This window comes from Rhodamnia argentea, chromosome 11 (genome assembly GCF_020921035.1).
Source record: "Rhodamnia argentea isolate NSW1041297 chromosome 11, ASM2092103v1, whole genome shotgun sequence".
NCBI lineage: Eukaryota > Viridiplantae > Streptophyta > Magnoliopsida > Myrtales > Myrtaceae > Rhodamnia > Rhodamnia argentea.
The window spans coordinates 13,874,430-13,898,683 of NC_063160.1; the positions used below are offsets into that span (position 1 = coordinate 13,874,430).

At 39.6% G+C, this 24,254-nt stretch overlaps 3 protein-coding genes across 6 annotated transcripts; 2 read left to right on the forward strand and 1 right to left on the reverse strand.

Annotated features, from left to right (window-relative positions):
- The first annotated feature begins 239 nt into the window (after window positions 1–239).
- LOC115736337 (calcium-dependent protein kinase 28) lies at window positions 240–5,919 on the forward strand. 3 transcript variants are annotated; one of them, XM_048272599.1, is made up of 13 exons: window positions 240–797; window positions 1,946–2,076; window positions 2,261–2,302; window positions 2,392–2,503; window positions 2,592–2,670; window positions 2,902–3,071; window positions 3,386–3,512; window positions 3,776–3,891; window positions 3,973–4,080; window positions 4,162–4,224; window positions 4,565–4,738; window positions 5,249–5,407; window positions 5,541–5,919. In XM_048272599.1, exons 1-13 carry the CDS (start codon window positions 408–410, stop codon window positions 5,562–5,564), a joined length of 1,695 nt encoding a protein of 564 aa, XP_048128556.1. In that variant the 5' UTR covers window positions 240–407; the 3' UTR covers window positions 5,565–5,919. The 3 variants fall into 3 exon arrangements, with proteins under 3 accessions (XP_048128556.1, XP_048128557.1, XP_030523852.2); XM_048272600.1 differs by having other exon boundaries at window positions 5,252–5,407; XM_030667992.2 differs by having other exon boundaries at window positions 662–797; window positions 1,925–2,076.
- A 943-nt stretch (window positions 5,920–6,862) lies between these two features.
- Window positions 6,863–10,115, reverse strand: LOC115736440 (transcription factor bHLH121-like). 2 transcript variants are annotated; one of them, XM_030668159.2, is made up of 5 exons: window positions 9,894–10,115; window positions 9,371–9,492; window positions 8,059–8,186; window positions 7,507–7,974; window positions 6,863–7,425 (listed from the first exon to the last, which is right to left on the reverse strand). In XM_030668159.2, the coding sequence occupies exons 1-5, from the start codon at window positions 9,977–9,979 to the stop codon at window positions 7,273–7,275; spliced, it is 957 nt and encodes a 318-aa protein (XP_030524019.1). In that variant the 5' UTR covers window positions 9,980–10,115; the 3' UTR covers window positions 6,863–7,272. The 2 variants fall into 2 exon arrangements, with proteins under 2 accessions (XP_030524019.1, XP_048128600.1); XM_048272643.1 differs by having other exon boundaries at window positions 9,625–10,083.
- A 1,263-nt stretch (window positions 10,116–11,378) lies between these two features.
- LOC115736439 (DNA-(apurinic or apyrimidinic site) endonuclease 2) lies at window positions 11,379–17,013 on the forward strand. The gene is made up of 10 exons (XM_030668158.1): window positions 11,379–11,602; window positions 11,720–11,831; window positions 12,130–12,345; window positions 12,551–12,636; window positions 13,265–13,380; window positions 13,516–13,596; window positions 13,782–13,982; window positions 14,198–14,349; window positions 15,580–16,259; window positions 16,679–17,013. The coding sequence occupies exons 1-10, from the start codon at window positions 11,459–11,461 to the stop codon at window positions 16,745–16,747; spliced, it is 1,857 nt and encodes a 618-aa protein (XP_030524018.1). The 5' UTR covers window positions 11,379–11,458; the 3' UTR covers window positions 16,748–17,013.
- The last annotated feature ends 7,241 nt before the right edge of the window (window positions 17,014–24,254 follow it).

Consider the following 24,254-nt stretch of genomic DNA (forward strand, 5'->3'; position numbering starts at 1 on the left):
AAATGGCCAGGGAGAGACCTTGCCCATGTAACCTGCATGACCCAAAAAATCAGGAGAAAGTTAGATCATCCCACATGCATTTTATTTCCATGCACAAAATTATTTTTAATTTTTTTTTTTTATAAAAACACATAAATAAATGCTTAATAAAATAAAATAAAATAGGAGGAAAATATATCAGATTTGACCTTCTCCTTCTTCCTCCTCCTGTCTTGTTCCGTTTGACCACCTGCCCCCCCCTCCCTCTCGAGAGCCTTCCTTCCTTCTTCCTCCTCTCTGCTACCAACTTTCCCTCCTCGCAATCCGCTGCTTCCTATTTGCGTATATTATTTCGGAATCCGCCATTGCTTTTGATCTGTCAGGGCTTTTAAGACATCGAACAAAACCCAAGGCCTCGCGGCACGAGCATGGGAATTTGCGTCTCCACCACCAAAGTCAGCGGCTCCGGCTCCGGCTCCGGCGCCGGCGCCAACGCCGGGTCCGGCGGGCCGAAGGCCGCGGCGGCTCGGCAGGGATCGGCGCGCCGGGACGCGGATCGGCGGCGTGAGCGGGATCAGGGCAAGGCGGGCGAGGCGGATACGAAGCCGACGGACGGTCGGCAGCTGAAGAGCAACAAGAGGAAGCAGAGCGGCGCGGTCCCTTGCGGGAAGCGCACGGACTTCGGGTACGCCAAGGACTTCGACGAGCGGTACTCGCTGGGGAAGTTGCTCGGGCATGGCCAGTTCGGTTACACGTACGTCGCGATTGACAGGGCCAATGGCGATCGAGTCGCGGTTAAGAGGATTGAGAAGAATAAGGTGATAGTTTCTGGGTTTTTTCGCTCCAATTTGAGGATTGGTTTTCGTATTTGTTGGGCGAGTTGTGAGGAAATTGTGGCTTATAGGGCCTGTTTAAGATAATGCTGCTGGATTTTCTGAGGTATGGCTACGTGATTATGGTGAAAATTGTTGTTTCTGTGTGATTGGGACGTCTCTCGTAGATCTCCCGTAGGATATTTTCAATTAATATGTAATCGCCGTAGCGCGGCTCACGAACTTTTCTGTGAATGATCTTAATTAACTGATTTTTTGACGAGTTAATAAATATGAGTGCAGATTTTTTGGGTTAGGATTGAGTTGCGAAACTCTGTGTTGACATCCTTATACTAAGAATAATACGTAAATTCCTGTAACTCTGATGCTATTACTTTAGAGAGTCCTTTTCCCGATGGTTTTTCAGTTTCTTTGCTCTGTACATGGACAACTCTTATTGGATATGAAGCGAGAGGATCATGCTGTCATACTATTGTTGTGCTTAAAGGATTCATCTCTCCCAGTCACATGTTATAGACTAATGTTCAAGAGTTGGTAGAGTGTTGGCTGCAGTTTGCAGATTTTAATGCTCGAGATTGGGATGTGCTAATGAGTTTGTGTTATGGAACGAATTGCCCTGCATTAGGAATTATTGGACCTTTTCAATGGTTGGTACACTTGGGGCTATGCCTCGCGGTGGTCGGGACCACATTCATGCACAATGTCATACTTTGTTACCCGAAGCTGTCCAAACAGTATTACAGGCCCTTTGGTTTGTGCTTCCAGAATGAAGTTTGAAAGAAAATTAAAGCTTCAAGCTTCCTCATAATTCCCACTAACTGTCATGCTTTTGAGTGCTTTGATATTCATCATGGATGAATTCAACTTAGCTTATTCATCAGAAGGAATATCCTTCCACAAATGATAAATCTGCTGCATTTTGCACAAGGTGTTCCTTTTTGGGGATTTGGTGTGTTAATGCGTCTTCTATTCTAATTAACCTTCTATTTCAATGAATAAGTTTGTTTCTTCCATGTCTCATAAACTCCTAGGACAGTAAACCATGTGAATGCGTACTTCCACAATGAGTTTCTCTCTTCCTATCATGTCCTTATTGCAATATCTCAAATCAGATCATTGGATAATGGTGACAGATGGTGCTTCCCATTGCGGTTGAAGATGTCAAACGAGAGGTCAAGATTTTGAGAGCCTTAACAGGCCATGAGAATGTCGTTCAATTTTATGATGCATTTGAGGACGACTCTTATGTTTACATAGCCATGGAGTATGTTCTGTTCCTTGAACTTTTCCTACATCTAGCTTGGAGAGTTTTATTTAGAATATGCTTTTGTTCGCTTTTTCTAACTATAACTGGCTTTTAGTTTCATCCTGAACTGTGAATAGTTTTTTTTTTTTTTAATTCCTCATCAATTCATATGGCGCTTGTCTTCTTGATTTATCTCTTTCAGGTACTGCGAAGGTGGTGAGTTGTTGGACAGGATACTAGCCAAGTAAGGAACTTTAATGTTTTTCTCTACAGCTTATTTTCGGGTGTAATTAGTTTTCCCTTTTCATGTCTTCATGGTTTCCCTTTGATCAGGAAGGATAGCCGCTACACTGAGAAAGATGCAGCAGTTGTTGTGAGGCAGATGCTCAAGGTTGCAGCAGAGTGTCATTTGCATGGTTTGGTGCACCGTGACATGAAGCCAGAGGTATACTCAGCCCTTTTTTTTTTTTTTTATTATCATGAATGACAAGTAATGGCATTCAAAATTTTCTGAAATATGTATTTTGTTGTAGAACTTTCTCTTTAAATCAACCAAAGAGGATTCTCCCTTGAAGGCTACAGATTTTGGTTTGTCTGACTTCATAAAACCTGGTGAGTGAAATTATCCAGTGCAAGTTCATCTCTAGATGTCTCTTTACCATTCCCTTTCTGCTTCAATGGAATAGAGTGCCGAAAAGATTAATATGAACCTGTTTAGTACTTACTCTTTTTTTTTTTGTATTGGAGTGGTAATTAGAACATTGCAGGTCTCTGGGGACTTTTTTTTTCTTTAATTAGTTTATTGCTTAAATAACTCCTTAATTTTGATCGAAATGTATTTAGGGAAAAGGTTTCAAGATATTGTTGGCAGTGCCTATTATGTAGCTCCTGAAGTTTTGAAACGCAAGTCAGGCCCAGAATCGGACGTATGGAGTATTGGTGTTATTACCTATATACTACTCTGTGGGAGGCGTCCTTTCTGGGATAAAACTGAAGATGGTATTTTCAAGGAGGTGCCTTATCTAACTCTCCTCTTTCCCTACTTTTTTTCCTTGTTTGAGTGCTGCCATTTTATTGCCATACCAATGTGGTACAAATGGCTGTTTCTCATGTAGTGTCTTTATCATCGTCTGCCCCAATTGTAGACATGTTCTAGAAAAGCTATTGTATAAGATGGAATTTTGAGTTCCTACTCTCGTCATTTTCTTCATGGTATAGTTTCTATAATAGTTTTCTCATCCTTTACTGAAGCTGATGTCTGTGCCTGCCAAAAGATATCTGATCATTCCTGTGGCCACTTCTTATTGACGTTTTGCTTGTGATGCAGGTTTTAAAGAAGAAACCTGATTTCAATCGCAAACCATGGCCAACAATAAGCAACAGTGCTAAAGATTTTGTGAAGAAGCTACTGGTGAAGGATCCCAGGGCAAGACTTACTGCTGCTCAAGCCCTCTGTAAGTTTTCTATTGGTATCTGATATGAAAGCTGATTGATATGCCATGAGGGAATTCTAATGAGAAATATAAGTCTAGAATTATTGTGATGTGGAAATGCTTTTCTTGGCTTTTCTTTGCATTGCTCTTGCTATGCCAGATTCTCGCCAAGAGAATGAGGGAATTGTTAGATTAATTGTTATTCATGGTTTTCATTTTCTTTGGAACTATGGATTTTCTGTTTCCTCTTGGCATTAATTTTTGTTCATTGTTACAACTGTCAGCACATCCATGGGTCAGAGAAGGAGGAAGTGCATCAGATATCCCTATCGATATATCTGTTTTGAACAATATAAGACAATTTGTGAAGTACAGTCGACTGAAACAATTTGCTTTACGGGTAATGAAAATGCTCTGTACGATTCCTTCAAGGAGGGAAGGATGGTAGATCATGTCATTGTCTAACAATTATTCCTTGCAGGCACTGGCAAGCACGCTTGATGAAGAGGAACTTGCTGACCTCAAGGATCAATTTGCTGCAATTGATGTAGATAAAAATGGTTCTATTAGTCTTGAAGAAATGAGACAGGTATCTATATCCTTCTCATTCCACATTTACTCTGATGAATATTTTAATTACATTGTGATCATGAGTGTTGTATGCATGCAGGCCCTTGCTCAGGATCTTCCCTGGAAGTTGAAGGAATCACGTGTCTTAGAGATTCTTCAAGCGGTAACTTTTTCCTTTACCTTTGTTATGTCCATGTTTTCTCCCTGTGTATTGGCAATTGAGATGTGGTTTTCTGGTGGATTTATGAAATAGCATTTCTGTCAGTTTCACTTTGTTCTTTCATTATTTTGGTGATTCTCTTTTGTTCATCTTTGATGCTTATAACTTTCATTTCTTGATCCATGTTCCGTCATTTGAAAAACTTGCTTTTGTGTTGTTATTCGTGCAATGTTGAACTGATTTTTTCGCTCATATTGATGAGCTGCTGCCAAGCTTACAGATTTTGCACAAACATGTGAGTCCCAAATGGTGCATAAGAATCTCTTATTTTTCCTTCGTGTAGATCGATAGCAACACGGATGGGCTAGTGGATTTTACTGAGTTCGTTGCAGCAACTCTTCATGTGCATCAAATGGAGGAACATGACTCAGAGAAGTGGCAGCTGCGGTCACAGGCTGCTTTTGAGAAATTTGACATCGATCGAGATGGTTATATTACCCCAGAAGAACTTAGACTGGTAAGTTTGCCTGCCTACTTTCATTTATCCCTTTGACGTTCATTTTCCTCTAGTTTTCATTCGTGTCACTATGGGTATGGGTAGAATGAAAATTAAAGTACTTAGACAGTGCCAAATGCATTTGTTATGATTTGTAACTGAATTTGGATCCTGTCTCCCGGAAGCTTGAGGTTTGCTTCTTGCAAAATTACCCAAAAGTTGGGATAAGTTGGTTATCGTGTTCTCTGACAATAGCAGCTGATAAGTCGCCTGTCTTTTTGCATCATTTGGCATAAAATGGTAGCATAGCTACTTACTGTTGCAACTTGACCTACAGAAACTGTGCAGCTTGTCAGCATGTAACCTTGGTAATTTGGTTATTGTCTCATCTGAAAATACTAGCAGATTTTATTGCCTCTTGTTGTGTGTTTGGCACAAACTAGTGGCTTAGCTTTTTTTTTATGTTGCTTGGTACGAAGAAATGGTTCAGCGTGTTAGCACGTGACCTTGATGCTCCCATGCCCTTTTCAGCAGACAGGTTTGAAAGGCTCCCTCGATCCTCTACTAGAGGAAGCCGACATCGACAAAGATGGGAAAATAAGTTTATCAGAGTTCAGAAGGCTGTTAAGAACTGCAAGCATGGGCTCTCGAAACTTGCCGAGCCCATCTGGTTATCGGAATTCAAGGAAGGTATAGATCCATTCTGGAGCTTCTGGGAGTTAAAAAAGAGAAAAGGGGAAGCACGAGATGTGTCACGCATTTTGGTTACTCTAGATATAACGAGCCAATCCTGATGACCGCCTCTGCTTCGTTCCATTGCGAGTGGAAAGCCCTCTACAAAAGTTAAGACACCGGGTTAAGGGACTTTGCAGTGCGCCCAGATTTAGCCGAGAGGAAGTGTTTGGAGAGACCGCTGGCTGTGTTCGATAACTTGGTAAGAGGGAAGGGCTACGTCTTGTAATGAGTGTGGGATGTGTAGGTTGTGACTGTAGGCCTATTCAATTCCAGAATGTGCAATGCTTTTTTACTTTGTAAGGCCTTCTCTTTTCCCAATTTTATTCGCTCCGCAAATAATGGAAGTGTGGACATTTTAAGTCTCTCTCAGAGATAGGCAATGCGCCTGCTTCGTCTGTGAATGATTTAGAGATGCATGCTGAACAACTATTAAGGAAAATAAGTTGATCGCTTTTTGGTTAAGGCTACTGCTAGGGTGACACTACTTAGTTTCAACTCAAGAGCGCCATTCGTCATCATATTAAATCATGGCCAATAGAATAGCAAATGTAGTAGGCGATGCGCCTAACATGAAGAATTCGCCTTTTTCTCCTCTGGTCAATGGTGATAGGAATCCCCAAGAGCGTGTGCTAGCTCGCATCTTCATCGGTATACTGACTCAGTTACCTCTTATCAAAAGCATGTCCTAGACTCTTTTCATCTAGTAACCACCAGGACACCACTACTACCCGATCCGAATAACTCATGCAGGAGTACAATCAGGCTACTGCCTCGTGGCAGGTCAAAAGGCGCACGACAAGGTCGATTGCACTTGAGCAGACACCAAAAATGGTTTCGATGCAAAATCTTGTTAAATATGTCTTGAATTTTATGTACTCAATCCGGTTCATCATCCGTCCCAACGTATTTTTTTGTGCGGCCCAAAAGTGAAGAAAAAATTGAGATTTAATTTGTGATGCGGAGAATTGGGCCGACAGGCCCAACTCGGAGCAAACGAACAAATCTCTATAGCGGTGTGAACAGATCTTTATGGGTATTCGGAGGCAACGCCCCCGAGAAAATTTTTTTTGGCTCTATTTATACTGCGGCTAGAGTTTTTTCGTTTAGTTTTAAGGATTTTCCTTACATGAGAGACTCGTGAACTGTGCGCTTTTATTCAATCAATAAGACTAACTTCTGTAATTTGTCCTCTCTTTGGTTATAGTGAAATCTTGTTTTGCCTCGCCCGTGGACGTAGATCTCCTTAATCGAACCACATAAATCATTGTGTTCTGTGTTTACTTTTCGCATTTGTTACAACAAATCTGAGCTCAAATAAATTATGTTATGAATTGCCGGAGTAAACCCTTAAAGAGTGCAATGAACGCGCCATCCTTGTTTAAGTTTCAGGCATGTGCTCTGAAGTCCGAAGAGAAGACAAAAATTAGTTGTTTCAATGAGTTAAGCAATTGTCCAAAAAAAAAGGAAAAAGAATTGAGTTAAGCAAACGCAATGTTATTTACAACTGACTAGCCTCAGTTAACCATAGTACAAACTACAAGAGGACCAGAAGATGAGTTAGGCTCTATAACAGGAAAAGAAAATTGCGTCATACTTTAATAGGTTAAACCAGCAACCTTCCAACCCCTCGAGAACCAGATTAAAGAAAATGAAAAATAGTCAGCAAGCTCTTGAGTCCCGTTAATTCCTTAACAATTATGGCTACCTGCACATTAAATTTTCTTGAGCCAGAAAAACTACAACCATGATGCAACAGCTAAGATACAAGCTACAGAAGTTAGCGTTAGTGTTGGTTTAACAGAGAATAAGGAATCAAATCTTCACCTACTGGACTCTGGGTTGTCACAAACACTATTGGACGAACTATCTGGAAAAGCTTGAGATGAAGAAAACTTGCCCGACGAGCTCCCGTCAGTAATACCTATCTCCTTTCTCTGGGTCTGCTTGCCCTTCTTTTCTCCGGATGTTAAGTCCTGCATAAACTATACTGTTATGCATATTGTGCGAGTTTACGGAGTAGCTCTAGCTCCGGCTCAGAATTATGAAAGAATGACCTGCTGTGATGATGTTCCAGGCATCTTAAGTTCAAGGTCCGTTGCCACGTCATTTGAATCCTCATGTTGTTCTGCATCGCTGCCCATTTGATGATCTGAAGACCTGCTTCTGCAGTCTTGTTTACTTGACATATGAGAACTGGAAGCATATTGGGTTGACTGCTGTTCAATAGTGGGATTGGCAGGCATTGAATATGGGATAAAGGTTGAACATGGAGCAGGAATAGCACTTGCATTCTGATTTCCAAAGAAAGGGAAAGGCTGAAGCTGTGGGTGCATGGGTATCGGACCTGGAGGGACAGGTATTGGAACTGGATAAGAATAGGCTGGACCCATGATGACGGATGGATCCATGGCAGCCCAAGGGTACATAACCCTCATCCTTTGCTGGTATTGAACATTTAGATTTTCAATTTCAGATTTTATAGATGATTTCTCTTCTCTGAGCTCATTCTTCTCCTGCATCAGCTGCTTGCAATGAAAAGTTAATATTAGCATTAAGACAAAGGATGCACCTTTAATCCCTCAGGATACTGGATGAAGAGAAATGACCTCTCGAGATTCTTCACTAAGAGCTGTACATTCAGCTTTCAATCTGTTAACTTCCACGGTTAAATCCTTCAGCACCTGGATTGTGTCGGTGAGAATGGTTGCCTTGTCATTCTTAGGTCGATCAGGATCTGTAGATCAAATAGATAAGGCAAAGCAATTGTTACGTCTTGCATAAACAAATTGGAACCCCAACAACAGACAAACAGGACATGCTTGATAATATAATCCAGTGCATGGCATCTACCATAAGAAGAAAAGGCAAGAAAGTTGAACCCTGTCCAATATCCAAGATATTCAAAACAAGTGGAGTTAGGATATGTTTATGCTCACAAAAACAACTAAGTGAATTAGTCCTCTTTGCGAATTGGTCATTCTCGATACCCCACTGCTTACTTTTATTTCCAGTACCTGTCTGTGAAATTCAACTACACACAAGAAACTTGCAAATTTCACTGATTCCCTTGAACAGCAAACAGAGAGATAAGCTTCTGGCTCCATGCTTGTAAGGATATTCCACCACATCTCTCTTTGGCACATGAAGCTTAAAGACGAAATGAGGGGTACCAGATGCTCATAACATCCCAAGCTGCAATAACTTTGCCCAAGTAAACTACCAATTTCTTATGGATCAGTGACCGAGAAGGGTCAATCTTAGAGAGAGGTTTTGACCTTATCCTATACAGCTGAGTTAAAAGTTTCGAACTGCAACGCTAATGGAAATTCAGATGCACACAAGGATCGAATTCTCAAACAGACATGAGATTTTGGGGAAAAGTAATAGCATGGTTCCAATTGATATATTGGGATCATGATGTCATCATCCTGCCTTACCCAAAGTGTTTGCTAATAGAGGAATCAAAGTATCGAGAATTGAGAAGTACGAGTACACTCAAAATATTTCTCAGGGTACGATGAAAGTAACTCTAAATGTCGATATCAGTACAATCTATCCACTCCTAACCGTATGCCTGTCGCATATTCACACATGTAACATGTTCACGTGTCGTGTGGGGCCACGCAAGCACTTTTCTAGAAAAAAAAAAAAAAAGATTCAACATGGAGTTATGGACTTTTGTGACCTTCACAAAAGTTAGCAGAGTCATGCCTACTGGCAGTTGAAGCGTTGAAATAGTTACTTCACTGTTTCCATACTTAGATGCCACGCATAATTGGATAATGAACTGGAAATGCAGCATTCTCATTTTTTTTCCCTGGAAAACTACCTCATCATCTAAGAAGCAATAAAAACACTAAGCCCACAAACTTATCATGGTTGATAAAACAGGTAGATGTTACGAGCTACATTATATACCTAGTGCACTCCCCAGTTCAAGGAAATGTTCGTTTAGACGATCCCGCCTCAACTTTTCACGGTCAGCTTTTTGGACTTTCCTTGCAGCCACAGGATCCTTGACTTCCTCTTCCTCCCTTTGTCTGCGACGGAAACCACATCAAACGGCCGTGAAAAAAAAAAACATACTTTCAGGCATTACCTTAAGCATTCGGGAAAATTCACGGGCATCACACGCGTTTATCTGCTCTAGAGAATACTCATCCCCGACCCACATGACAATTCCCAGCTTTCGTGACAACATGCGCAAGCAAGCAACCATCAGTCGGGGAATTCATTACCGGAGCAGCCACACCACATACTCAATCAAACACAGCATCCAAACAACCGATCACGAGATCACCATGCTTTTTTTTTAACCGTGTCGCGCAGGAGAAACATGTTTTAATACGGTTTCGCTAGCCGAAAAGCTCACGACGATCTGACATTGGAAAGCCCGAACGCGCTCGAGAAGCGCGACGAGAAGGAACTGAAGCGCGAGAACCTGGATTCGTCGCGCGAGCTGGGCAACCCGTTGGACTGGTGCTGGACGGAGGTCGACGCTCCCACATCCGTCGTCCACTGATCCATCTCGCTCTTCTTCTTCTTCTTCTTGCTTCGCTGATTGAAACCTAGTTCTCGGACTTTGATTCGGCCGAGCACAGGAGAGAGAGAGAGAGTGTGGAAGCACCTGCAACAACTTGTGCTCTCCACGGGCCACAAGGATTGGAAGCAAAAAGTTAATTCGGAATCTTTTTCGATAAATATTAAAAGGGCGGTTATCGTGTAAAGTGCACGTGGATGTTCTCTATTGAGGACCACATCGTGACCGTTGATTTTTACCAACATTTGGCCAACAAGAAACTAGACTACCGCAATTTAAAATGGGTAATGACACAAATAATTAATGGACCTTGGCTCAATGAAAAATGCGATTCATAAACTTTTAATTTTGTTCAATATGGCCCATTAACTTTAGCTCGACGTATAATGTGATTCATGAATTTTTTATCCGTTCGGGATGATGTTTAGACTTTTGGTACATATCCAACTCAATCCCCGAAAGTTTAGGGGTAACATTTAATATAATTCATAGACTAAATTAAACATGTACCAAATGTTTAGAAATCACGTTAAGTAAATTAAAATTTCCTAAATCACATCGCATATTAAGTTATTGTTTAGAGATTACATTGATCATAATAAACTTTCAAGGATTGCATTATATATTGGGCTAATTTTCGGGGGAAAAACCGAATAAGGGCACTTTGTCGATGGAGTGCAGCTTGTTTGAAATAAAGGCATGATCAATGACATTTTCGTTAATTACTTTTCTTTTTATTTTCTCTTCCTTTCTTTCTTTTTGTTTTTTAGAGCCTCGCTCGAGCGTGGCAAGAGCAGCCCTCGCCTAGCCCCGGCAAGACTCGTGAGGGCTGCCCTCGCTTTGTCCGGGTGAGGCCCTCGTCGACCTCGCCTCACCAAGCTAGCCCTCGCCCAATCTGCGTGAGGCCGTTGAGGGCTACCGTTGCCTCTCCTAGGCAAAACCCTCATTAGAAGCCTGTCGGTGCTTGAGACAGGCCACCAGTGAGAAGGACATGCAAATAAAAAGGAAAAATGAAAAAAACAAATGAAAAACTGCAAAGAAAAAAAGAAAAATAAATAAATGATGAAAATGTTCTTTGATCAAGCTAGGGTAATTCGGGTTATTTTTTGAAACAATATCCAGTTAAAGTTATTATTTAAGTTCGACAACAAAAAAAAGTTTTCATGCAAGAAAATGAGATCACTTCATGCTCTTATTTAGAATTTTTTTCAATTTTGACGAACTATTTGTTTCATTTTTTCGAATTAAAAAGCAGTTCGACCAAAAAAAGAAAAGAATTAAAAAGCAGAAATTGGTTGGAGTTTACAGCAGACTCAGTACGATCGGTTGTAGAGAATACCTCTGTCAGGAGCAAGGGATGTGGATACTCGGACACATCCATAGGACTTAGACATTCGGCACCCCGGTCGCTTGTCATTTTCGGTTCGAGCAGTCACATCAGAATTCGGAAAGCGGATGCCACCACGATGTCCTCCGATGCGCCGGAGGACGGCGAGAGGACGATGAAGCTGGTGACTTACAACGTCAACGGCCTGAGGCAGCGAATCTCCCAGTTCGGTTCGCTCCTCAGATTGCTCGGTTCCTTCGACGCCGACATCATTTGCTTTCAGGTCCTCTGTTTCCGCGCCCCACCAAGACACTCGCCGCTCCGTGTTTGATTGATTGAGTTGCTTTCTTTTTCTTCCTTCTGGGGCTAAATCCGCTTCGTTTGTGTTGTGTTTGGACAGGAGACGAAACTGAGGAGACAGGAGCTTACGGCGGATGTGGTGATGGCTGAGGGGTACGAGTCCTTCTTCTCGTGTACGCGCACGTCGGATAAAGGCCGCACTGGGTATGCAGGTTCGCTGTTTGACAAAATGATATTTCGGAAAATTTAGATTTTTGTTCCATTTTGAGCTGGGGGTTGCTTCCGTGTTAATGAAAAATTGACGTTGGAGTCTATAATTGCTTGCCGGTGAGAAAAAGTTCCAAGTAGAAGTGGGTCTGTTATTTATGAAATTGAGACATAGGATTTTACTGCATTGTTTTTTTTCCCTTTTCCTTTTCCCTTTTTTTCAATTTTGTGTTTTTTTAAATAATTCGGTGCTTGCAATGATTATGCTGCTTAAATTTGGCCTTTGGTTTAACGACAATTCAGGGGTGGCAACGTTTTGCCGGGTGAGGTCCGCCTTTTCAAGCAGAGAAGTGGCTTTGCCTGTTGCGGCGGAGGAAGGCTTTACGGGCCTCCTTCGAAACGGTAGAAAGGATGAAAATCAAACTCGAGTAGCAGGAGGCCTTGAGGATTTTGCGGAGGATGATCTTCTTCAAGTTGATAGTGAGGGGCGTTGTGTCATCACGGATCACGGCCACTTTGGTGGGTTTCTTTTCTAACTTCTTAGCATCTTAAATGGGAGACATAGTAGAATCCTCATGTTGATACTAAAGTACTGAGCCTCAATGCTCTCATATTGTTGAATGAATGCTATAGAATTTTGGAACTCTAACATCTAACATCAAGTTGCAGTTTGCATCAAGTCTGTTTGCCAACTCTTTGATATGTTAACTGATTAATTGTGCAGTTCTATTCAATATATATGGGCCTCGAGCTGATTCTGATGATGCTGAAAGGACCGATTTCAAGCTCAAATTTTACAAGATATTACAGGTAAATTGCTTATGTTTTCTGGAGAACTTAGAATTTGGTTTTCTACACAATCTCGGAGGACAGATTATTAGAAAGACACATATACGGGAAAAGTAAAAAAACAAGAGAAATAATGGGAGATGTGTTCTAATGAACAATTTTCTAGTAAATTTTAATTTGCCATGAGATTACCCTTGGAAAGTAATGCGGAATCAAAGAAAAGAATTGCCCAAAAAAGATGAGATTCAAGAGTTTGAAAGCCTTAGAATTTATTGTCTAGGTGAGCTTCTTCTATAGCATCTCTCAGTGGGTGGCTTCTTGCTAGTCTTGGATTTACAGATTAATCAAGTGAAGAATACATGGGAATCACAGCTTGCTTATTATGTTATCGGCAATGGCATTCAATTGGTCGTGAATTTGTCAGCTCCTATGATTCTAATACACATTAATTCTCGGGAACTAATTTGTACTTTAGCAATTGTTCTTCTACTATAATTACTGCATCCCCAATTTGGTTTCAAGTGGTTTTCTGGAGAATGAATGGTTTACTATCTGTTTTCCTTCTTTGAATCCTCAATCTAAGGTGAAGGCACTTTTTTATAATTGTATATATTATTCTTTCCGCTAACATACTTAACTACTGTTCTAGAGAAGATGGGAGTATCTTTTGCAGCAGGGGAGAAGATTATTTGTTGTAGGCGATTTGAACATAGCGCCTGCTGCTATAGATCGGTGTGAGGCAGGTCCAGACTTTGAGAAGAACGAGTAAGTTCCTAACCTTTCATTGGTTTTATCCCCTTATATGCCTACTGCCAGATGGATATGCTTTCATAACTCTTGCTCATATAGCTTTTGTAGTTGAGGCTAACGTGAAAGTCATTGAGTTCATTCGCCTCGCAGGTTTAGAAAATGGCTAAGATCTATGTTGGTAGGAAATGGAGGCCCTTTCTTTGACATTTTCAGAGCCAAACATCCTGATAGGTGTGACATTTCTGTAAGAGCTGCTACTGGTCATCATATAGTATATTAAAATTTTGTTGTTCTTGTTTTCAAATCTTACATTTAATTGTGTATTTTCCTGGTTCACCCAGAGTCATCAAATCATGAATATGGTGGTTATTTTTGTTCACTTGCATCTTATCTCCAACATTATTTTCAATTCTCAGGAAAGATGCATATACCTGCTGGCCTTCAAATACTGGTGCTGAACAATTTAATTTTGGTTCGAGAATTGATCATATCCTCTGCACCGGATCCTGCTTACATGAAGACTGTGATCCACTAGGTCACAACCTTGTAGCTTGCCACGTCAAGGATTGTGACATACTTACAATATACAAACGGTGGAAACCTGGGAATACCCCCAGGTAAAGTCAAGTTTGACTTTACTTGCACTCTGTAACTACTAAACAAGATATCAAACGCCAAAATTCTGTATGTTCTGAATGTGTGGCTCTCGTTTTCCTTGGCACTTTCTTAGTTTTACTACATGGAAGTCTGAGGAAATGGTGGCATGCATGCATGCATGCATGTAAAGTTCCCAGCATCCACTGCCTAACTTCCTCTCCTTTTTAATCTGTAGGTGGAAAGGAGGATGGAGTACAAAACTGGAAGGTTCTGATCATGCTCCTGTCTATGTTTGTTTAGAGGGAATTGTTGACGTGTCCCAACATGACACTCCATCAATTTCTGCTAGATATTTTCCTACAATTCGTGGCATCCAGCAAACAATTGGTAATGGAACTTTGCTTATCCAAAAGTCATATCTAGGAATGAAAGTACCAGGGTTTAATTCTCAGTTTGCTTTTTCTTCAGTCTAGAAATCTATGTCGATTAACGTGAATGTCAGTGTGTCTTCTTCTGATGAATATAACTATTTAGAAAATGCTTGTTAGAGCTGTGGATTATTTGTTTTAGACAATCTGAGGACACTTCCTATGAAGAATGTCTGCACATAGGTCATCATGACGATTTATCTTACATGCTACATCTTGCTTCTTAGAAATACTGACAAGATGTTGCTATGTAATCTTTTTGTTTTTTGGGTCAGACGTTGCTATGTAATTGACTGTCCTGAATATGTGACTCTTTAGACAGAGTATCGTGATGATATCAGATAATTGTTACAATAATTGAAATTATTGTATGTGTATGTTCTTACTTGTTAAGCCTTCGATTTCTGCCTGTTCTCTGGAAAAGTAAATTACAATCGTCATAGGCTTCGTTTACTAGCCTAAACAGGAGCCTGGATAGGATCACAAGTTATCCTATCAGTGTTTGGTGACCTCCTCTGGATGGGATAACCCTGAATATGTCTGGATTCTGATGCGAAGTAAGGGAACAGGAGTGGGGTAGAGATGTGGATTAGACAAAGAAAATTAATAAATGGAAAAAAAAAGGAACAAAACCTCTGGTTCTTATATCCTACTAGTGGGTGCCACAGATCTCTCTCCCCCCGCCCCCCACAACAAACCAAAAACCCTCCCCAACGGATGTCTGTTGCTTGCAGACTCAAATCTAGATCCGAGACAGCGTGCGACCACCTCGGGAGTCTCTGTCCTCAAGAGAGCACCACCATGGGTGTCCGCGTTCTCCCGATGTTTCAATTGAGTCCATCTTTCTCTGATTTTCTGGTGACAATGGTCCACTGCGGCAGACGGTGGCACTAGCCACGGTGGCTGCTGCAGCTTAGAGTTAGGGTGTTTCTCTTTTTCTCCTTTTCATAAATTTAATTGATTTGTTTTCATTGCTATCCTGAGTCCACCAAACACTTGATAGGGTTATATCAGTCCATTTCTCTAATCCGGGGTATTTCTTATTCGATCTTATTCTATCCTGTCCAATTCTTGTCCTAACGACCAAACGCCGCTTTATTATAATTTTGTGGTGCAATTTTGTCTTTCTCCTGTAACTGTTTGTTCTAAATTCCTGTTGCTATGTTTAATAATCGCTTAATCTGTGCAGTGTCAGTGCTAATGAAGAGACAAGTTTCCGAGCAAGTGGAAGTATGCAGAATGTCAACTTCATGTTTAGAGGAAGATGTCACGATAAGGAGTTGTAGTAGGGGAACGAAAATATCCTTTGACGACTGTGATCCATCCGGGTCACTCTCCAGCAAATCTTGTGCTTCCTCAAACCAAAAGTCTGGTTCTGTAAACTTGGAAGCACACGAACAGTCTCACAATGTCACTGCTGTTGGTGCATCTGACATTGCAGATGGTAACCAATATAGTGAAGTTAAGAAAAAAGCTAAGAAAGGTCAAGGATCTCAATTATCATTGCGGTCTTTCTTCCAGAGAAGCTCAGACAGTTGTAACAAGGATGAGAAGTCTAGTGGAAATTTTTCACTCAATGTGGTACATACACAAAAGTCCGACGATCAGACTAATTGTAACTTTGCAAATGATGAGGATAGCAGAAGCATCCAGCAGAATGATTTGAACATAAGTGCTTCTCCTCTTGATCAATCGTCTGTGGGGAAAGGAAAAAATAATGTGGCTTTACTGGAGTGGCAAAGAATACAGCAGTTGATGCAGAATAGCATCCCTCTTTGCAAGGGCCATAGTGAACCTTGTGTCTCTCGTGTTGTAAAGAAGGCAGGTCCTAATTTTGGTCGCAGATTTTACACGTGCCCTCGTGCTGAGGTACCTCATCTTTTTTCGGGTGGAACTCTATAGTTCTGTGTTGTTAAATATTTGGCAAAAACCCGCAGAGTAGGGAATAAATAGTTATCTATCTACTGTAGGAGGTTCATCAACAAACAAAGGAAACAGCAGAAAAAAAATGAATGACCTATTATTTAAACTCGTGACTTGTCTCGAGTAACTTCTAATGAGTGAATGATGATGCACGTAGTGTTACCTCAACTTGTTCCTGGCTTAAAACTATTTTCCAGTAAATATCCTTCACCAATTTCTCCTTTTCGATAGTAATGGTTTGTTTCGCTATGCATATATTCCAGATAGATTGATCTTTGAGAATGCACCTTGTTATTGTGATTCAGGAACGAATCTGCACAATTCTGATGGAAAGGCATCTCTCATTTTTCATTTACCTCTTTCAGGGGCCTGCCTCCAATCCTGAAGCAAATTGCAGTTTCTTCAAATGGGCTTCGTCAAAATCGAAGCAGTAAATATCGAGGATGATGCTGACTGACCACCATTTGACTGACAACTTTTGACTGCTTCGTATCTAGCTGTAGTTTGCCCGGCTTCTGTCGTAATTCTTTTCAATTATGCACCCGGTTCCGCATTCAGAAATTCGATTGTAGAATAGGCGGCATCATGCTGAGTTTAGCTGTTGTGTATACAGTCGAAGATGATGCTATTTGGAAATTGGATGTGAAGCGTAGTGCCATGTGATATGCTTTTTAATGGCAATCTTCCTGCCGTGCGAAGTGTAAAACTTACTGTCTGTATGCTTGTGCCATGAATGTTAACACCTATGCCATATCGGCCTCGTCATGATCCCACAAATTCCGAGTGAATTCGCTACGTTTTGAACTTTTGCTGATTCAGACTGCGGCAGTGCCGATAAGGTACAGTGACACTTAGTCACTTGAGAATACTTTATCCTGGTCTTGTGGCAGCTTGCTTTCACATGCCTTTCTCTCTCTCTCTCTCTCTGTCTTTCTCTGTGCAGAAAAGGAAAAACTTTATGCTACTCATCTCGCATCATTGGGTTGGGCGAGCCACATCACGTTCAGCAAGCTGGTTCTAAACTTGAGCACTCTTCTGGTGTGGCTTGTCATTTGGTTAGGTTTAGCATGGACTCGTTGTTTCTTTCTCTTTCTTTCTTTTTTCTTCCCTTCCTTCTTCCTCGAGCCAGTCACTTCGACCTCGCCGGCCCTCACCTCTAGCCTGTCATTGATGTCCATCGACCGGTTAGAGGAAGAAGGAAGGGAAGAAAAATAAAATATAGATAAATAAATTCAATAAAATATCATTAAAGAATTGTTCATGTCGGCGTCGGCTACGCCACGCAGGAAGACCGGCGTCCATGTTAGCAATTTCCAACTAAAATTAGCCGGATGTGCTGAATTAATATAAATGCAAAAGGTTTATGGCTCAATTGGGGAAAAAAAAGTTTAGGACTGATTGGCACAATTAAAATAAGTCTAGAAATTTTTTTGATAATTCTCTTAATTTTTGTTATACGTTCTTTTAGCGTCAAAACTTTTTGAGCGACCACTTGAGTGCCACATCGGAGAAAAAAACCATCACTTAAGTGCATTTGACAATAAATTTCAGCAAAGAGCCCTGCATGATTTTTTTAATAGAATGGATACTTCCTCCGTGGCTTTTTCAAAATGAGCTGGCTCTTCTTCACGAAAACGACGCCGCTAACGATTTGCGATTCGTGGAGCACCGGAATGCCAATCCCTGACCGCCAAGCTCGCAAGCCTACCGGTACTGCCGTAACCTGGACAATACATCATTTCTAACTGTTGAATGTGTATCCGACATAGTTGCACAACCCAGAAATCAATACTAATGAATCGGGAACAGTGTTCTGGTCGAGATCAACAGCTGCAATAACACCATGGCTGCAGTATTCACCTTGTCCAACTTGCTCTTATTGTTTGACCCCAAAAAAAAAAAATGTTCTTATTGGACTTCTGAGCCCGCAATGGCGGCAATATTCACCTTCGTCCGGGCTTTGTTGACCCCATCTTGAGCCGCTTCACCAGGTAATTTTGGCCCAAATGCCTAGGTCTAAAGTTAGGGTTTGAAGAGGGGGCTCAATTGGCTTAACTTGTCCCAATTCGTTCAACTTGGGGGCAAAAATGTGCTAGACGACGTCGTTAAGGGCAATTCATGCCCACGACCCACAGTCGGTTCGGAAAATATTAAATTATTTCCACGTCGAATTTTGTGATAATCCGAATCGACCATAACAATGGAGTGGTTGTTTTTTTGGGATAATTGTCCAAAAAATCCTAAACTTTTTTTATGATTTGCCAATTTAATGCTAAACCTTTCAATTGTGCCAATTTTGTCCTAAACATTTTGATGATTTGCCAATTTAATCCTAAATCTTTCAATTTTACCAATTTACTCATAACCTTTTGAAGTTTTGCCACTTTAGTCCTAAATCTATTATTGTGATAATTGGTCAAAAAGACTGAATTGGCAAATCGCCAAAGATTTTAAGAGTAAATTGGCAAATCGTCAAAAGGTTTAGCACTAAATTGGTAAAATTGAAAGGTTTAGGACTAAATTGGCAAATCGTGAAAATGTTTAGAGCTAAATTGGCACAATTGAAAAGTTTAGGACTAAATTGGCAAGTCATAAAAAAATTTAGGACTTTTTCGATAATTTTTTCTTCTTCTTTTTTCATCGAGATAACTTTTCAATTGATTAATCGAAAAGTTTTAAATTACTATACGTTCGGTCGAAACTATGAAGACATTCGACAAGTTACAATTATTAAGGTATGATTACTACTCGATCTATAAGTTATGTCCACCTGATAAAAATTACAATATTATTCAAATTTTACTAACTGATGGCATTGCAGAGTTTCGAAACATCAAGGTAATTTTCTGTTTGTGATGATTAGTTACAAGCCATAGATGAATGTTGCCTCCTGCGTTGGCCGTGACCACAGAGGCCACGACGGACGCCCGGGTCGAGATCTAGCCTCAGGCGACTCCAAATCTAGGGTCCCCCGAGGCCGTTGCGCGCCGGTCTTCAGCATGGAAGCTCGCACGTCATTATTTCTACCAAATTCTTATCTGATCCGGGTATATCCCAACCTATTAAGAGCATTCCAAATAACAAATGAAAAATGATGCTTCCGTCTTGTTAAAAGGTCGCGCACCTTATCTTATAGATAATAATAATAATAATAATAATAATAATAATAATAATAATAAAGAACAGCAGCGTCAAAACGGCGCCCCATTAATTTAATTGTATGCATTAAACTGATGCTATTTGTTGCCAAATCAAGGAGATATTAGAAAAAAAAAATACAAAATTAAATGATCGTTGAGCAAAGGATGGGTAGTGATTTGTTTGCCAAGGCATGACTTGGCTGGTGAAATTTGTCGGGCGGATTAGTTTTAGTTTAATGATAGGTCGACGTCGGATCTGCTTTTTTTAGTACGAAAGATCGTTCTCATCATGGATGAATGTGAACGCCATAGGGTTTTATAATGGCGATTGCACAAATTATGGCCACTAGAAAAATTCCAAACTAGTTAGTTTGTCGATGTCATGGGACATTGGCCGACCGATACGGGGTCGGTTGCTGCTCGTGAGCTCTCTCATGCCGTGAGAAAAAGGTATCACTTCTGACTTGTCAAACCGGTGACTTACCGATGCTTAACGATTGTTATTGACCGTACGATTGTTAAATTTACATTTGATTTCGAAAAATTTCGGCAACCAATGATAATTGCGATAAAATTAAATAGGTTTGGTTAATTCACAAAATCGAAAGGGACATTACGTTAATTTAGGTAAATTCATTGAGAAAAGGTAGAAAGAAAATTTTGAGAAATTGAGGTTGCTTAATATGTATTAAGGGAAGTTACGGTCGTCTAGGTTTAGGACCTTCCAACTTACAAGAACTTGAGGTGATTTAAGGGGCATTACTAATATCATTTGCATAAGCTAAGAGGTAATCTACGAATATAAAGGTTAATTATTGTTATGAGTTGATGTCATATGATAATTTGAGGTGAGTTGGCATGGTATTGGTTAGTTGTTAAGTGATAGGATTCTCATTTTATGAACTTTACAGCTAATTTACCATCCATAAAGGAAAAGTACCAACTATAAGACTTAGACAAAATTATAGGCAAAATTATCCAAAAATTCCTAAACCTATTGCAGTTAATTTAGTCCTAAACATTTTAATTTTGTTAATTGAGTCTTAAATATTTTCACTTTTTGTCAATTGAGTTGACCCGGTCAATTTGATTTAAAATTGCTGATGTGGACGCCAACCATTCTTCTTGGCAAGTAAGATGACCAGCATTGACGTTGACAATTTTTAATAATATTTTAATATTTTTTATATATTTATATATTTATTTTTTACTATTTTACAAATTTCCATTTTTGTTCTTTTCTTATGTTTTCCTTTACTTTTTTCTTCTTTTTTCTCTTTTTCTTCCCTTCTTCCCTTTGTCGGCCATCAACGAGCTCGACGGAGGTCACCGGCCTTCGATGAGAGCAGCCCTCGCCCGATCCAACGGGGGCTGCCCTTACCAGCCCGGGTTCGGGGGTCCCTCGCGTGAGGCGGGCAGAGGGTAGAAGAGAAGAAAAAAGACAAAAAAAGAAGAAGAAAAAAGTAAAGGAAAATAGAAGAAAATAAGAAAAAAAAATGAAAATTTCGAAAAAAGAAGAAGATATTATTAAAAATTATCCACGTCGGCACCGGTCGTGCAACATAGGACGCCCGACATCCATCTTAACGATTTCCAGCCAAAATTAACTAGGTGAACACAACCGGCAAAACGTGAAAAGTTTAGGACTAAATTGGCAAAACCGCAATAGGTTTAGGATTTTTGTGGACAATTTTCCACAAGATTCCTCGAGCTATAAGTTTTGCCCAATTGATAAAAATAACAATTGAATTGGATAATAAATAAACGATAGCATTGTCGATTTATGAAGTATAAAGGAAATTCACTTTTCTGATGGAAAGGTCCAAATAATAAATAAATGTTATTTTTTTTAGGATATTAACAAAACAAAAAAAAGGTGGATTTAGAAATAGACTATAGATAATTGACATGACTTATCTTATTGAGAACTAAAATGACCCGGGAATTAGTTTTAAAAATGGAAAACTCAGCTTCAAAAGTAAATAATTGATAATCATGTCGCAAGATACTTATATTGAATGCAAATATCATATTTAACTCGAACGTTATGGGTGTGCCATAACAATTGAGAAATCCAAATCTCAGATGGAAAAATTGGAATTCATTAAGAAATGCGATTTACAACAATATAAATGCCGTTTATTACTATAAAGTGCACGACCTTTCACCAAGACGAAAGTATCTTTTTCATTTGTTATTTGGAATTGTCCCAAGAGTCACCATGAGCTAATAAAGACAAAGACGATGATGATGATGATAATAATAATAATAATAATAATAAAGAACAACAGCGTCAAAACAAAGGAAAATTACTAGAAAAGTCCAATACCTTTTATAATTACGCCAATTCAGTCCATTTGACCGGCCGATGTTAATGTGGCAATTTTTTAATATTTTTTAAAAAAATTTATTTCTTTATTTCTTTTTTTTTTAGGGTATGGACTGGTAGGACGCTGTTGACAACGTCAACATCGGCCGGCCAATTGGACTAAATTGGCACAATTGCAAAAATTTTAGGACTTAATCGGCAAAAAAAGATTTATGACTGAATTGGCACAATTGTAATAGATTTTTGACTTTTTTGGTAATTCATATGGACCAAAACCATGCTATTTGTTGCAAAATCAAGGAGATATTAGAAAAAAATAAAAAATTAAATGATCGTTGAGCAAAGGATGGGTGGTGATTTGTTTACCAAGGCATGACTTGGCCGGTGTAATTTGTCGGGCGGATTAGTTTTAGTTTAATGATAGGTCGACGTCGGATCTGCTTATTTTAGTGCATATATCATATTCATCATGGACGTATGTAAATGCCAAAGGGCTTTTTTTAATGTGCTGGCACAAGTTATGACCACTAGAAAAATTCAGAACCCAGTTTATTCGTCCGTGTCGTGTGACATCGGCCGACCCCAATACGGGGTCGGTTCCGACTCATGGGCACTCTTGTGCCATGAGGGAAAAAAAAAAAAGAAACAAAAATGTCGTGTTCGACAGCGATTTAGCATAAGTCCGATCTAATTTGATATATGCATATTTCCCAATTCTATTTGAATCCTATTGATTTCCGGACAATATTAGAATAAAGCGCCGGTCTTATGCTCATTTCTTGTTAATCAATGCCTGCGGTATCACTACAACTAGAAGTTTATGGAGAATTGGAGTAAATTTTGCCGGCATTAATTGACTTTGAAAATAAGATTCGCTCTTGGTCTAAATTTAAAAACGTGCCCGAGTTATATCGTTGTCTTTGAATTGTTGTTGTAGGGGTTTAAAAGAAGCTAAGAAAGTACAACAAAATAAAATTGTAGAAAGAATTTAGGTCAACGCCTATGCGCATCTCGTGTATTCTCTTCTATGAAAGACGTAGTCACATATCTAGAACAACTATGGATGGTCCTCTAGATGGAAAAAAAATTCGATTTAAAAATAAGTTTTCTCCCATCTGCTAAAGCTTGAAGAATTCCCGAAGGACCGGTATATTCGGGACCAATACGTTATTGTATTCCTGCATATATTTTCTCTTTCTAACCACACAATTACGCACATTGTACTTAACCTGCCTATTGAGAAAGAAAAACTAGGTTGAATGTAAATAGTTACGAAGAAATTTCTTTAATTTTCTCTTATTCTTGACGGTATCAAACTGAAACAATATGTTTTTCTTGGATAGCCTAATTTAGCGCTATAGACTTCCAACCCTCTTAACAAATAAAACTAAACAGTTAAATTTGGGCCACTTGTCCTCGAATTCAAATGATTGCATCTAGAATATACAGTACTTTACCTTACTTTAATGCTGCTCATAATGAATTATGTCGTGAAATGGGGACCTGCCGTCTCATTGACTTTTTTTTTTTTGCACCAAAAAATATCGACACTTAATTATTATCAACATACGGTGAACTTAATTGATGAGGGCAGAATTTGATCATTTATGAATGAAATTATCGCTAGAGAATCGATAGCTAAAGTAATACACAAAGTGAGGTTATCGACGAAAATCTTGAAGTTGAAGACAGGATCATCGGTATGGACATCAAGCAATCAACTAGGTTGGAAAACCGCTGATTGATTATTTTGTAACTATTTTAGGATTGTTGTAACTTCTCTTAATCACTATGAGGATATTTCATTTTTCAGTAACCATTTGTAATCTTGATATGTAACTTTCGTTGGTAACCGTTGATTGTAGGCTTTAAACAACCGCATCGTAGTCCTTGGAAACCCCCTCCCTCCCCCCCCCTCCCAAAAGCACACAAACAAGGAACCATGTAATATTTCAATTATCTTTGAATTATCTCCCAAATCATGCACTATAATTATAGTTCACACACTCGCGTCGTCGATTAAATTCAAGCATGTTCCTTAGTTGTTGTATTTAGATCTGCTTCGTCAATTAAATTACGTGGTGTATCTTTATTGTATATCTCGGGTGCCTCATAAGCGATTAAATTTCGACATTGCATCTTTGTGTTCTCAAACTTTGTAGTGGATTAAATTCCAGCGTACTTTGTGTAAGTTCGGTTCCATTTGAAGTGATTATGTTCTCAAGTTCTGTCATTGGCTAAATTCCGACACAATTTGTGCACGTTCAGTTCCGTTTGAAGTTAGACTCTCTTGTCTACTTGTGATATTTCCTATCCGAAATTGCCACAAAACCTGTCTCATAAAAAAAAAAAAATCGAAGAACGACTTATAGTGAAAAGTATTTTATCGCAAAGTCAAATTCTGGCGAAACATCTTTTTTTGCACTGATGGGGCCACATTGGTGGATTTAAGGAAATACAATACCGAGAACA